This window comes from Copadichromis virginalis, linkage group LG15, assembly GCF_057382275.1.
Source record: "Copadichromis virginalis isolate Kocher_CV1m ecotype Utaka linkage group LG15, C_Virginalis_male_GT1.1, whole genome shotgun sequence".
Taxonomy (NCBI): Eukaryota; Metazoa; Chordata; class Actinopteri; order Cichliformes; family Cichlidae; genus Copadichromis; species Copadichromis virginalis.
Window position 1 is genome coordinate 7,020,520 of NC_140632.1, and position 15,112 is coordinate 7,035,631.

Consider the following 15,112-nt stretch of genomic DNA (forward strand, 5'->3'; position numbering starts at 1 on the left):
GTTGAAGGTGTTCACCTTTTGAGGAATCAAAGGGGAACTAATAACAAGGAAACTGTGATGCTAATGCAAATGAGGATTAATCCCTTAGTATCACATTGTCACAACAGATGGAACAACACCAAGGAAGTATAGATTTCACATGTATAAAGACTGAGAACTAATTTTCAGCGTTTACGTCATAGAACTGGATGTTTTCCACTTTCCTCGGAACTGGTCAGGCTATTTTGACTTCATAGAGGTCAACAAAGGTTGACAAAACATGAGAATAACACAATAACACAAGAATAAAATCTCTGCAGCAGCAACTAATAGGATAGGAATAACGAGTAATTGCCTGTAGCAGAGTCTTTGTTGACATAAACAGCAGGGGTTAAACTACAGGTAAGAGCTGCACTGGACTCATGTCTAGAAACACTTTGATAGGTCGTTTGAAATACATTTAATACACACACACACACACACACACACACACACACACACACACACACACACACAAACCTACACTCAAAGTTTCTCGAGGCTGATTTATATGTAAGAGCAATAAATGTTTATGTTTAAATACAGTTCTAAAAGAACGAAATAGCAACATAAACCGGAATCTGTGTCCACACGACTGCAACTTTGACCTCAAACATGATGTCATCACTTGCTAAAAACACAAAAGCCTTCGTGCTGCTGGGCTGGTTCATCCCTCTGCATGCCTGGTGCGGACTTTTTTTTTTTTATACTTCGGAGTGGGATGTGGATGCCTATGAGGACCCTGCACGCTGCCTCTCATTGCGATCCCCCTCTTTTTTTTCCTTTGAGCTCAGCAAATGATGGAAGCAGTCTGCGGGAAGTATTTCGGATAGAGAGAGTTTTTTTAAATCCACAGTAAGGACAACGCTAAATGGGAGTGCTTATTTATTTTATCTGCAGGTAGGAATGTTTTATATTTTTCATGCCGCTAACAACGAAAAGGTCACATTAGCTTATTTACATTAATATGTCCTTCCTAAGAATATCTGTAAAATGTATATATTTTTAAATTTACGGGTTATGCCGATTTATTTTCATAGCTTTCACGTTGTTTGTTATTGACCTGCTTAACTTTGCAATAAATACATTAGTTTGGATCCAAAAAATATGTTTTCGGTTTTATAGGAAAGGTAATGATTATATTTCGTGATTAGATTAGAAATACTTTTCAAAGTTAACGGAAATAACTAACTAAAATGTCATTTTAATTTAAAGTGAAATCTTAAACATTTAGCTGCCGAGCTATTTTCAATTCATACGTAAAGCTTGTGCGCCATCTGCTGGTCGTTTAACTCCTAGCCTCAGTGTAAAAATCTTTTGGTATTTCTCTCCAACTCTCAAATATTTTTTTTTTTTTTACTGTATTTTCAGCGGGATGGCCCTGACTCATTTGAAGTGTGTGCTGCTCTGTGTAGCTGCACTTTCAGCTTCTGGTGTTTTTGGCAACAGTGAGAGCAACGAGGTGCACAGGTGGACCAGACAGAGCCTTCCTGAGCTGGTGGCCACACGCACAGCACTTTTAAGAACACCTTTGTTCACAGGGAAGGAAGAGGAAAAAGAAGAATTAGAAAGAAGAGCGGCAAAGATGCTCTGTGGAATAGAATGTCAAAGCACCCTACCACCTGTAGACCAAACTGAGCAAGAGAGAAATCTGGGATATGAGACGCTGTATGAAAATGGCACTCGCACACATACAGACATGAGTTTGCAGGGAATCAAGAAGATGTCTACAAGACCACCGGCACATTCAACAGGTCTTCCCCGCAGGAAACGGCAGGTTTATGGAGCAGATGGTCGTTTTGTGATCTCAGACTCCCATTTCATCACCAACTACCCGTTCTCTGCTGCAGTCCGCATCTCTACGGGCTGTTCTGGAGTCCTGATATCTTCAAAACATGTGCTAACAGCAGCACACTGCATCCATGATGGCAGGGACTACCTGGAGGGTGCCAGGAAGGTTAGAGTAGGTTTGTTACAGCTGAAAACTACAAGAGGAAGTGGGGGGAGGAGAAGAGGAGGGAGGAGAAGACAAGGAAGGAAAGGAGGGGCTGAGAAAGGTGAGAAGGAAGGAGAGGAGAAGCTAATGGATGGAGGTGGGGAGATGAATAGTTTAGTTGGGGAGAGAGGGAGAAAGGGAGTTGAAGGTAGAAGACGTAGAGGGAGAAAAAGGGCTGAGGAGGGAACAGCTGATGGTGGAGACAAAAAGTCTGAGAGAAGAGGGAGACGAAAAGGCCTCAATCGTGTCCGCCGCAGTACTGGGGCCACACAGGAACCAGTGTTTCGCTGGACTCGAGTTAAGCAAACAAAAATCCCTAAAGGATGGATCCACACCCAGAACTCTACTAATTCTCTTTCTCCCGACTATGACTACGCCCTTCTGGAGCTGAAACGACCAGTAAAACAAAAGCACATGGAGCTCGGAGTAGCACCCTCGACTGCACCCCTCACAAGGATCCACTTCTCAGGCTATGATGCTGACAAAAACCTGCCTGACGGTATCGGAGATGAGAGGGTGGTTTATCGCTTCTGCTCAGTGGCAAAGGAGTCTGATGATCTGATGTATCAGCACTGCGACGCGCAGACCGGTGCTACAGGGGCGGGTGTTTACATCCGACTCAGGCAGGAAGCGGGACACACAGGCAGCAAGGGGAAGTGGAAGAGGAGGGTGATTGGAGTGTTTTCAGGCCATCATTGGGTGAAGGTGGAGGGGGGTGAGCAGAGGGACTTTAATGTTGCAGTGAGGATCACACCTCCTAAATACGCCCAGATCTGCCACTGGATCCATGGAGATCCAAGTCTTTGTAAAGAGGTCTGAAGATACAGAGAGACAGAGCAGAGGGTATGTGAGAGGCAAAGAGCTGAAGACACCTTTAAAGGGACTCAAAGATCAGGGACACTGTGTATAAAACCTGTAGAAAACTGTCTCATCATTGGTGCTAAACAATTAATCCTTGATTAAAAAAAATATATATATAAAATAGAGCTTTAGAAGCTTTGTAAAGACAAGCCCCACAACCCACCCCCCCAAAAGTCATTTTAGTAGAAGTATTTTTTAAAAGTAATCACATCTTCAAAGTGCAATATGTCAGAATGGAGCTGAATATTTCTCAGTGTATCCAATTTTAGATGTTCTTAAGATCATTCTAGGAAGAAAGAAGAAAACTTGAGGATGTTTTCTTTACAGATACATTCACAATACTGATTTACATATAAAAGAAGCAGAGTTTCCAGTAAAACATTTCCATAAAAGAATTCTTCATCAAATAATGTGAAAACATAATACCTACATGATCCATAATGCAATCCCACTGCCACAGTCTGGTTGGAGGTTAGAATAATAGTGATGTCTTTAAACTTAACTGCAACTTTTAACTGCAAAGGCTGAAGTCATGAACCTTAAGCACAGACAAGGAGCGGATGAGTTTTCTTTTCTTTTTATTATTTAAGTCACTTTAATTTCAATTTTAGCAGCAGTTGTTGTTTTTTCTATTTCTAAATTGTATATAATAGGATTGTGGGTTTAAAAGAGCTGCAGCTTTTAATAAATTGTAAAAATGTGAAAAAAATATGATCTGAAATCAGCTTCTCTCTTCAATGAGAGTTTGACAGACCAACCTTGAGTTGAAGACTGCTGCATTTGTCTCTGATTCTGGATCTGTATCCTGTTCAGCCATTTATTGGGTTATTTAGAGAAGTTGGTTTTAGTTGTACTTGTTAAGGAAATACTGGTCTACATAACATATGTATGGATTTTTTATTACTGTACTTTTGATGATTTTTGACAGTGTTGATGCAACAAACACGTTTTCTTGTGTAATTCTTTCTGTAAAGAAATGAAATAAAATTTCTGATACAAACCAAAGCAGACAAGTCTGAGCCACGAGGGTCACTGAGATCAATATATTGATGTATCCTTCATATTTCATATTCATCCACATTTTATACTTCTTTTATTTTTCTTTCAAAATTTTGTTATGCTACACTGGATAAAGATACAGTGACTTCTTGGAAATAATATGCAGGACATCCAGCATATACTCGAGCTCTTTAGACTTCAGCAGCAGCATGAACCAGTGTACTGATTTCTGCTTCACCACAAATCACCCAAAATAAACTGAGGCCCCTTTCTAATTACAGACACAACAAAAAAACTTCCTTGTTTCTTTGATTTCCAGCTTAACTTGAACTCACTGTACATGCAAACAGAAACAAGGAAAGGAGCTCTTCAGAGTACCAGATTCACCGGTTGCACTATATGATGCAGTACCACTCAACACCAGCAAAGGGCGACACAGTACACACTCTATTAATCAATGCCTTTGTTACATCTTAGATTAGATTAGATTAGATTAGATGAAACTTTATTAATCCCTCGGGTGGGTGCCTTCGGGAAATTCAGTTTCCAGTAGCAAAGCACCGAAAGAAGTTGCATGTTACAGATACATTAAGGGGAATGAGAGTAAGGATATAAGCATAAATACACCATATATACACATATACACATATATAGATACAGAATATGCAATATGGATAAATAGGATTGCTCATTTGAGTGAGTATATTGCACAGTGATTATTGCACAGTCAAATATAAGAAAGAGACAAAAAAAATAAAATAAAATAATAATAATATTGCAAAAATTGCACCGTGTAGAAAAGTCCTACAACTCAGTTTTCCCCGCCCTCCCTTGTCCCCCTGTTTCTCCTTCCTCTCCCCTCCAGTGAGGAGTTAAACAGTCTGATGGCGTGTGGGACAAAGGAGTTTTTAAGCCTGTTGGTTTTTGACTTTGGGAGTATATCTTAGAGGTAGAAAGTAAAGTGACTAAAGAGGATAGGTACTAACAGTGCGAAACTTTATAGTCTACTTGCCTATTTTTCAAACATATGATTTGATATAACAAAAAGTACTTTTTACAGTTTTCACTCAAAATAAAAAACATGTTTGATCTGTCTTTTAAAATAACGGATTAGGGCAAGAGGCAGGGTACAGACAGGTTTGTCGCAGGGTTAACACATAGACACAGGCAACCATTTGCACTCACATTCACACCTATAGGCAATTTAGAGTTTCCAATTAACCTATCCCCACTAACTGCATGTCTTTGGACTGGGGAAGGAAACCGGAGTCCCCGGAGAGAACCCATCCAAACACAGGGAAAACATGTTAGAATTGAACTCAGGACTTTCTTGCTGTGAGGCAACAGTGCTAACCACTGTAACAGTATATAAGCCAATGAAGCCAATGAAAAAATTTAAATGACTTGCAACATGGAAATTACTTCATTTACTTTATTCATACATCACCTAAAATTATCTAAAGGTATAGTTAACAGGATTGTCATTAAAATGGCTGTAAAGAACGGTTTGATTGTGCACTCGTGTCTTCAACCAACCGCAGCGCATTGTGCCAAGGTGCAAAGATCCAGACCACAGCAAGGATTGTCTCATGACACAGGATGTGATGTGAAAATTGTCCTGCAACACAAGGGAGTTTGCAGCAGTGGGGAAAGCGACCATTGTGGTGGGTATACTGGGGCTTTTTGGCTGCTTTCAGCATTGGTAGTGTGGTTGGTTAGGTTAGGCAGCAAAACTCATTGATTTGGTTTTGGAAAAATCAGGTTTAGCACACAGTCGATTTGACAGGAGATGTTGCTTAACCTCATAGTTTATTATTAAACCACCAATCATCAACAGCTTTCTGTGATAGATAGAGTGGACTGCACCCTGTGTGCATCAGCAGGAGAGAGGAGATCTCTTCACTTAAGATACAATATTCATTATACATAATCTTATGTTATCTTATTATTAATTATAATAATAATAATATTAGTAATATAACAGTGTGGTTGAACTCTGCCATGCAGGGAAATCACTAAGATGCTGGTTCTGTAGTGATATCTCTTGACTCAGGCAGGGTTTGAGCTATTCTGAACTTCTGTATTAAATTTTCAACAATTTTTTGCCACATTGTGGACAAACGATCAGAAGTAAAGGCATACAGGAGTGGATTGACTGCACCATTTACAAATGTTCGTGCTCCAACAGTATTCCAGCTGTCTTCACAAAATGTTAGCAGGGCCTCATTTTTTAGGGAAATGGCTGCCACACCCAGCACATCGATAACAAAATATGGGACCCACAGGATGACAAAGGTCACAATGATGCTGGTAATCAGTTTTGTGGTCTGTGGATTGTTGAAAAAGGCTGCCCGATTCACCTTTCTGTAGAGACTGATGTATGAAAAAACAATGACCGAAAGGGACACAAATCCTACAAGGGCCTCTGTCAACACACTAGCCATCCTCTGACCATCAGAAGAGTGTTTATTTTTGCATTTTGTCCAGTGTTGCTGTTCTACCAGCTGTCGAAATACTAACTCAGGAGTGGACAGGATCATCACAGCCAGCCAGAGCGGAAGCAGCAGCATCTTTGCTCTTACCCTATTTAAACTCCTCTGCAGGTGAACGACCTGAAGGTAACGCTGGATGCTCAGCACAGTTAAAGTCAGCAGACTGGCATAAAGACTGCAATACACAAAATATGTTATGATTTTGCAGCCCACCAGCCTAAAGGTCCACCCATAGAGGAATGAGTAAATCCACAGTGGAAGGGTAACCAAGCAGAGCAGGTCTGACACAGCCAGACTCAGCATCAAACTTTGACTCAAACTGGACATGTTCTCCCAGTTTGGCTTGAGAATGATGACAGTGATGTTTCCAGGAAATCCCATCAGGAAGCAGATGGACATCATTACTGCAGGAACCACACCCCTGGAGTCCAAGGAAGGATGAGATGAATCCCCAGAAGAGGAGATGTTAGAAGTAACCGTGGTGGAGCTGAATTGTGCCATGCTGCAAACTTGCTGACTGTTGTGCACTGAACAAGTGATGATGATAATAAATGTGCACCCACACAAACAAGATGTTATTTTTGATGAAGTGAAAGAGGAACTAATAATAAAGATATTGTCAGAGAATTGTGTCCTAATATGGTGTCATTGTGCAGAAGGAGCTAGACGATTAGAAGATTTATTTTCAGCTTTCTTAATTTTACACTGCAAACATAGCCAGCTGCAACTTCCTGTTTTAATAAGTTTAGCAACACTGCTCACTTCTGCTTTTTACATGCTTTGTACAACTTGGTATGTTAAAGGGTCACGCCATAAATGTAGCGACTGAAAGACTGAAAGAGGTTGTGCTATAGCGACCAGAAGTGTCACACACACATACAGTCCCTTAGAGCTTCTGAATAACTTTGAAAGGAACATTAATACCGATAATATGCCATTTTCAAGCTGCCAAAAAGTGATTACCGCCTACAATTTGTCACTGAAATACTGTTACTACTTCAAAGTTGTTGGAAATCAGTTGTTGGTGCTTTATATCTACATCATCATCATCAAGTTTGCTGATGGCACCGTGGTAGTAGGACTCATCTCAGAGTAGGCAAAAGGAAGTTCAGCATGTTACTAGGAAGAGATACCTCTTAAAGTGGCCATGAGCATAGCTTATGTAAGAACAAAACAAAACACAGTTGCTTTGAGTATCCTTGTATCCCAAATTATTCATTTATTCGTTTATTTTTTAACCTCCTAGGACCTGGCGTCCACATATGTGGACATCACATTTTGGGTTATTTAGACCAAAATACTCAATTTTGCTCTACAAGGGCCTGATATCCACTTACGAGGACATTATACTGCTACTGTTCTATCAAAATTTTAAACGAATATCCTCATATGTGGCTCTGATTTTTCATAAAAACAAAAATAAGGTAAAAAAAAAATCTGGTAATTCTTTGTTTTTACATTCATTGGGCCCCAATATGCCCAAATATCAAAGAGAAATTAAAAATGCATGCTGTGGAAGAGTTCAGGTCTTAGGAGGTTAATTCATTCATTTATGTGTTTGATTCTTAATGAATTTCATTATTGTTCCCAACTTTTGAGTTCAGCTTTGCTTTCGATTGGTTTAATTATTCCAGTATTTTGTGTTTTTTTACATGTTAGAGTTGTAGTTACTGGTGGCAAGGAATTTATATATATATACACGTAGTTCCTTGGTTTCCTTGTATTTTGCCTCCACTATACCCCCTGTTTCTGCTATGTTAGTGTTACGGGAAGTCTGTTAAGAGAGCCTCCGTGCAAAAAGAATAGGAATTCTAGTAGGGACCAGCAACAAACCACCACGCACACACTGCAATGGGTTACACAAAATTTATTTGTTCTTCCTCTAGGCAAACTACCGGCTGAAGACAACCCCGGCCAGGGATCCAAAGCCCAAAGACCACCGCGGTCCGAGTTCTTCGCCTAGTTACAAACAGGGGAGAGAGGGTCACTGCACGAACACGCAACCAACCGTATCAATCCTGCAGCTCCCTAAAACAGGTTTGCCACCCACCTTTTCAGGCTTTAACTTTGTTCGAGGCTGGGTCTCCACATTACCTCCCGGCAGTTAAACTTCCCCGAGCTGGTCCAGTTCTTCTTATCGGGGCGCAGGAGGTCTCCAGTCTAGTGCTCGTTTTCCTCTTTTCCAACACGTCCCTTTTTTTTCCAGCACGTCCTCTCTTTTCCAGCACGTCCTCTCACAGCTCCATAGGAATACGTCCTCCTTTCCACGTCCTCCGTTTCGTTAAAAGCAAAAACCAGGCCAGGCTAAAAAAAGAATCCTTTCTATTAAAAATGCGCACACTTTGTCCTGGATCTCCGGGGCTCTCCTACTTCACCGAGGTCCTACTAAAAACAACAACAACACTTCCTGCTTCCTCTCCCCTTTATAAAGAGGAACTCCAATCAGCCGCTCCCTGTATTCAACTCCGCCTCACTGGCAGCTGGGCTAGAGTAAAATCTCCCCTCCCACACAGGTGCAACAACCGTAAATAAACACAAAAACATGCAATTAATCCAAAACAAACTCAAAAACAAAACCAACAAAACTTAGGGGGGGGGGGTTTCTCTCCGTCCTTTCCCACCATGCTATACTCCGTAACACCCACCCCAACTTTTTCCTAGCCCGTCCTCGGGCACTCTACTAAGTATATCGAGGTGGGGGCTTCCCGAGATTTTCACGGGCAGATCTCCTTAAACCCTCCTGAGTTGCAGGGGCGGACTTGTTGGAGGACGGATAGTGACCTGGCCCTGGCATCTGCTGTGCCATACTCCATAGAAGTAACCACTGGTCTGAGGCTGTCGCTATATCATGCGCAGCTGCCGTTCCTGGTTCTAAGGCGCCACCTCCTGTTTTATCATTGACGGAAGGCAAGAAAGTACATATGCGCAGGCGATTACGATGGACCACTCTAACAGGCCCATCTTTACCTTCTGGCCGAACTCTGTAGACTGGGTTCATAGGGTTTGGCTGGCCAACTACAATTTGGATCTCTTCCTCCCAGTGTGCTGCCAGTTTGCCCTGTCCGTCCCTTCTTGTCGTATGGACTAGAACCCTTTCCCCCGGGAGCAATGGTGCTGCCCTAGCCCCAACATCATACCTGTCCTTCATCTGGCCTGCAGCCTTCTGGCTGCTCTTTTCCACCATCTGGTATGCCAGCCTCAAGCGCTCATGATGTCTCCTCACCCACTCCTGCGTCGTGGTTGACTCCATGGGTCTCTTCGTCCCCATAAACAGCTCGCCTGGCAGACGAGCATTCCATCCAAACATCAGGTAATGGGGGGTGTAACCTGTAGACGCATGGACAGAGTTATTATAAGCCTGGAGCAGTTCGGGCAAACATTGTACCCACCGAGTCCGCCTGTCTTCCTCTAGGGTGGACAGCATATTTATTAATGTCTGATTGAAACGTTCACAGGCCCCATTTCCCTGAGGATGATAGGCAGTAGTTCGACTTTTCCGACAATTATAATACTGACAGAGCTCCTTTATGAGGGCGGACTCGAAATTAGCACCTTGATCCGAGTGCAGTTGTTCTGGGCATCCAATTGGCTGAATAATATGTCTCAACAACATCTTCGCTGTAGTTGCAGCGGTCTGGTCCCTGGTAGGTATTGCCCAAGCATACTTTGTAAACAAATCAGTGGCGACCAAAATGTACTGGTATGAGTCTGCCGGTCTACCTAATGTCAGGAAATCAACTGCCACGGTTTGGAGAGGTGCGTGTGTAAGAACAGGACTAAGTGGGGCCCGACCGTCACCACGACCTTTATGACGTACACACCGTTCACAGGATGTTGTCCAGTCCCGCACTCTCTTCTCCATTTGAAGCCAATAAAAACTACGGCGCAGCATCGAAAGTATCTTTGCCACCCCCAAATGACCATTCCTTTCATGGAAAGCCTTCCATGTTGGTTGCTGTTCCTCCAAAGGAACAAGGATTTGGTAGTACGCCTCACAGGTGTTGGAATCCACCCCCCTGCGGACCAGAACACCCTCCAACAACTCCAGCCGTGACCATTGTTTCATGTAGTTTAAGACTGCAGTAGGCTCCTGGCGTCTTTCCTCCCCAGATGGCATCTTTCCTCGGGCCATGTAGTATCTCACTCTATGCAGCGTGGGGTCCTGCTCTTGTAAGCCTTGCCAGCATCCTGGATCCCAATCGATGTTCACAGCCTGAACCCATGCTTTTTCGTCCACACTCTGTGGAGGCACCAAATCCTGGGGTTGCACCTGCAATGGCATTCTAGACAGAACATCAGCATTCACATTTTCCTGGCCAGGCCGATACTTAATATCAAATTGATAATTTGCGAGCTGGGCTACCCACCGTTGTTCCACTGCGCCCACTTTTGCAGTCGATAAATGGACCAATGGATTATTATCAGTATAAACTGTGAACAGAGACCCCCATAGATAATCTTTAAATTTCTCAGTCACCGCCCACTTCAAAGCGAGCAGCTCCAGTTTAAAGGAGCTATAGTTTGCATCATCCCTTTCGGCGGGTGCTAAGCTTCTGCTAGCATAGGCTATCACACATTCCTTCCCATCTTGTACTTGAGACAGTACTGCACCAAGGCCCACTTTACTGGCATCCGTATAAAGCCGGAAGGGTAATCTGAAATCAGCAAAAGCTAAAATAGGAGCCTCGAGCAATTTCTGCTTCAGAAGATCAAAGGACTGCTGACAATCCTCATCCCAATTTATGGGGATATTCTGTTTTTTATTCTTCGGTACTCCCACTAGCAGCGAGTTAAGAGGCCTAGCAACACCCGCAAACCCTGCAATGAACCGCCGATAATAACCGGCAAAGCCCAAGAAGGAACGCACCTGATGAATAGTCTGCGGGGCCGGCCACTTCTGTACAGCGGCAATCTTATCAGGGTCCGGAGCCACACCCTCACTGTTCACCAGGTGACCCAGGAACTTCACCTGTTGCTGGAAAAGAACACATTTATCAGGTCGCAACTTCAGCCCATAGCTCTTCAATCTTGCAAACACTGCCTGCAGATGTTCTAGGTGGCTGTCAAAATCCGGTGAATATACTATCACATCGTCCAGATAGACAAAAGCGGACTCTGTGATTTGACTTCCCAAACAACTCTGCATCAACCTTTGAAATGTTGCTGGAGCATTACACAATCCAAAAGGCATTCTTTCAAACTCATACAAGCCAAACGGAGTACAAAATGCAGTTTTTTCCCTGTCAGCTTCAGAAACTTTCACTTGCCAATACCCACTTGCTAGATCAAGGGTGGAGTAGTATTTTGATTTAGTCAGCATCGTCAAGGTCTCTTCAATTCTAGGTAATGGATGGGCGTCTTTATGTGTCACTGCATTCAACTTGCGGTAATCCACACAAAATCTCAATTCCCCATTCTTTTTCCTTACCAGGACAATGGGTGCTGCCCAGGGACTTGTACTCTCTCGCACCACCCCTGATCGAATCATATTATTCAGCAATTCTCGCACTTCCTGATACATTTTAGGGGGGATTGGCCTATACCGCTCTCTAATAGGAGGTGCCATACCTGTCGGAATAGAGTGCGTAATTACATCTGTGTGGCCATAATCCTCTTCGTCGGCAGCAAACACATCGCCCCACTTCCTCAAGAGACCATTTAACTTTTCCTGCTCCTCCATAGATAGATTCGACCGCCCTTGTGTCATAACTTCAATGTGAGGAGCTTTACCAGATGGTTCCGAGCTCACCTGGGATACGCCCACTTCAACGATGCCTGGCCTGGTTTGCTCAAACGTGACTTCAAAAGGTTCCTGAATGTCGACATTTTCCGTGGAGAATGTAGCCAGGGCCTCATAACGTCGTAACGTAATAGGAAAAGGATTGAGATTCCTTACTTTGATGGGGACCCGGCCTCTATAGACAGTTCCTAGCGATCGAGCAACGGCAACTGTACTAGGCCCTTCCAATGGCTCCACCAAGATACATTGTCCTTTCCTCAGTGTCTGTGGGGCCCTAGCCCAAATCACCTGCTCACTGTGCTCAGGGATCTTCACCGGGTGGCGGTAAGCGGGTCGCAGGGTCCCTACTTGTGGTACGGGGACAGCTGCCTGAATTCTTTGACAGTCCTGAAAAGCAGATGCCCACGCTTGTTGAGCGTCTACAGTCGAGCCAACAGGCCAGGTCTGGGTCTGCGTCTGAGGTTTCAAAAAAAACACATCCCAACATGGAACGATGATGTTCATACCTAATATAGGTAATGCATTAGAATTATTGGGGTCGTCCTTTGAAATCACAATTCCCATATCTTTCAGGGTAATGTCTCCCACCTGTACTTCAGCTAACACATAGCCCACGTAAGGAATAGCCAATCCATTCGCGGCCTTCAGCTTTAGCCAATTAAGATCACTCTCTTTCCCCGGCTCCTGTTCACCAAACAATCTCCTAAAACAGGCTTGTGGCATTAATGTTACATTAGACCCAGTATCCAGCAAAAATGTCACTTCTTTACCATCAATGAATACTTCTACTTGACGGCATGCCCCTAAAAATTGAGGGTGGTTTAACTGAGTTGGACCACTATCATCCTTTCCAATCACCTGGCCCATAGCGACTGGATTTACTCGTTTAAAGCCATCTGAGATGAAGTGCCCCGACACTCTCTTGCCATGTGTCCACTAACTCCACACCTACTACAAATAGGCTGCCCATGCTCATCCCACTTGTGCCGTGGTCGCTCCACTAACCGTGGGGTTTGCTTTGTCACCGGGGGTGGCTCAGACACTTCAACACCTCCCCTATATTGAGGGGAACTAAGGTTCCACCTTTCTCGCTCACCTCTAGGAGCTGAAAACGTCCGTGGCATTGGTGCTGGTCGGACAAATTCCCTCAGCTCCTCCTGAAGAGTATTTTTGAGATCCATAATTTGCTCCTTCATTTCTGCAAGGATCTCCACTTTAAACTTATCTCTCCAATTCAGAGTATCCTGCCACTTTAAATCCCCTCTTACTACAGCACAAGCGGAGTCTTCATGTACGCCATACAGCGCATCCGCTTCCAATTGCAGAGCCTCTTTACGCACCTGTTCAAATGAGAGGTCAGGATCGTGCCTTAATAAACGCCGCAGATCACGCTGTATCTCACCCTCCCTAAGACCCAAGACAAACTGATCACGCAGGTGCAGGTCAGCCCGCCGAAACCCTTGTGGCTCTTTTGTCTGCAGGCGATGGCCCAACTCCCTTAAGCGTAACGTGAACTTTCTAATAGGCTCTTCTGTCCTTTGTCTACATTCATAAAACATGGCACGCAGGGTACCCACGGCTGTTTTGTCCCCATACAGTTCTTTAAGCTGAAGAAAGATTTTATCTGGCGTATCCCGCTCCGCTTGTTCCAGAATAAGAATTTCACGTCGTGATTCTCCTCCTAATGCACTCAATACAAAATCACATTGCTGTTCTATCGACCACTTTTGAGCACGGAGCATTGCGCTAATTTGACTCTCCCAATCTTCATAATTCGTATTAAGCCCACAAAATTTTGGTACCCAGGGCGCACCGATAAAAAATGGTGACGCCATATTCCTGGTTTCAGATAACTCATCCGCCATATTAATCAGTCTAAGGCAGGTAGGTTTGTATACTGGTCACAAATCCTGTCGACAAACGCCAAATGTTACGGGAAGTCTGTTAAGAGAGCCTCCGTGCAAAAAGAATAGGAATTCTAGTAGGGACCAGCAACAAACCACCACGCACACACTGCAATGGGTTACACAAAATTTATTTGTTCTTCCTCTAGGCAAACTACCGGCTGAAGACAACCCCGGCCAGGGATCCAAAGCCCAAAGACCACCGCGGTCCGAGTTCTTCGCCTAGTTACAAACAGGGGAGAGAGGGTCACTGCACGAACACGCAACCAACCGTATCAATCCTGCAGCTCCCTAAAACAGGTTTGCTCCCGGCAGTTAAACTTCCCCGAGCTGGTCCAGTTCTTCTTATCGGGGCGCAGGAGGTCTCCAGTCTAGTGCTCGTTTTCCTCTTTTCCAACACGTCCCTTTTTTTTCCAGCACGTCCTCTCTTTTCCAGCACGCCCTCTCTTTTCCAGCACGTCCTCTCACAGCTCCATAGGAATACGTCCTCCTTTCCACGTCCTCCGTTTCGTTAAAAGCAAAAACCAGGCCAGGCTAAAAAAAGAATCCTTTCTATTAAAAATGCGCACACTTTGTCCTGGATCTCCGGGGCTCTCCTACTTCACCGAGGTCCTACTAAAAACAACAACAACACTTCCTGCTTCCTCTCCCCTTTATAAAGAGGAACTCCAATCAGCCGCTCCCTGTATTCAACTCCGCCTCACTGGCAGCTGGGCTAGAGTAAAATCTCCCCTCCCACACAGGTGCAACAACCGTAAATAAACACAAAAACATGCAATTAATCCAAAACAAACTCAAAAACAAAACCAACAAAACTTAGGGGGGGGGGGGGGGGGGGGGGGGGGTTTCTCTCCGTCCTTTCCCACCATGCTATACTCCGTAACATTAGTATAGTTTCATTGCTGTTCTCTTATTTACTTTGATGTAATTGTTGGGGTTTATTTGTTTTTTTTTTAATTCAAAGGTGCTTTATTGGCATGACATTTGGTTTTCCCTTGTGTTTTGTCTTTACTATTACTTACTGTCCCTGATTTGTTTAAGAGGATCTCCTCCCACCTGTTTACATTAGGCCATTACTCCATTTTTTGTGTTATTTTGTGAA

At 43.7% G+C, this 15,112-nt stretch overlaps 2 protein-coding genes and 1 long non-coding RNA gene across 3 annotated transcripts; 1 reads left to right on the forward strand and 2 right to left on the reverse strand.

Moving 5' to 3' along the window:
* Positions 1 to 330: 330 nt before the first annotated feature.
* On the forward strand, positions 331 to 3,880 carry LOC146691668 (inactive serine protease 35-like). The gene is made up of 2 exons (XM_085431589.1): positions 331 to 918; positions 1,390 to 3,880. The coding sequence occupies exons 1-2, from the start codon at positions 890 to 892 to the stop codon at positions 2,831 to 2,833; spliced, it is 1,473 nt and encodes a 490-aa protein (XP_085287715.1). The 5' UTR covers positions 331 to 889; the 3' UTR covers positions 2,834 to 3,880.
* Positions 3,881 to 5,865: 1,985 nt separating this feature from the next.
* Positions 5,866 to 6,894, reverse strand: LOC146691669 (leukotriene B4 receptor 1-like). Its single transcript, XM_085433529.1, has one exon. It carries the CDS (start codon positions 6,865 to 6,867, stop codon positions 5,890 to 5,892), a length of 978 nt encoding a protein of 325 aa, XP_085289655.1. The 5' UTR covers positions 6,868 to 6,894; the 3' UTR covers positions 5,866 to 5,889.
* A 1,323-nt stretch (positions 6,895 to 8,217) lies between these two features.
* Positions 8,218 to 9,506, reverse strand: LOC146691670 (uncharacterized). Its single transcript, XR_014915083.1, has 2 exons — positions 8,417 to 9,506; positions 8,218 to 8,325 (listed from the first exon to the last, which is right to left on the reverse strand). It is a non-coding gene; the product is annotated as an uncharacterized LOC146691670 (long non-coding RNA).
* Positions 9,507 to 15,112: the final 5,606 nt, after the last annotated feature.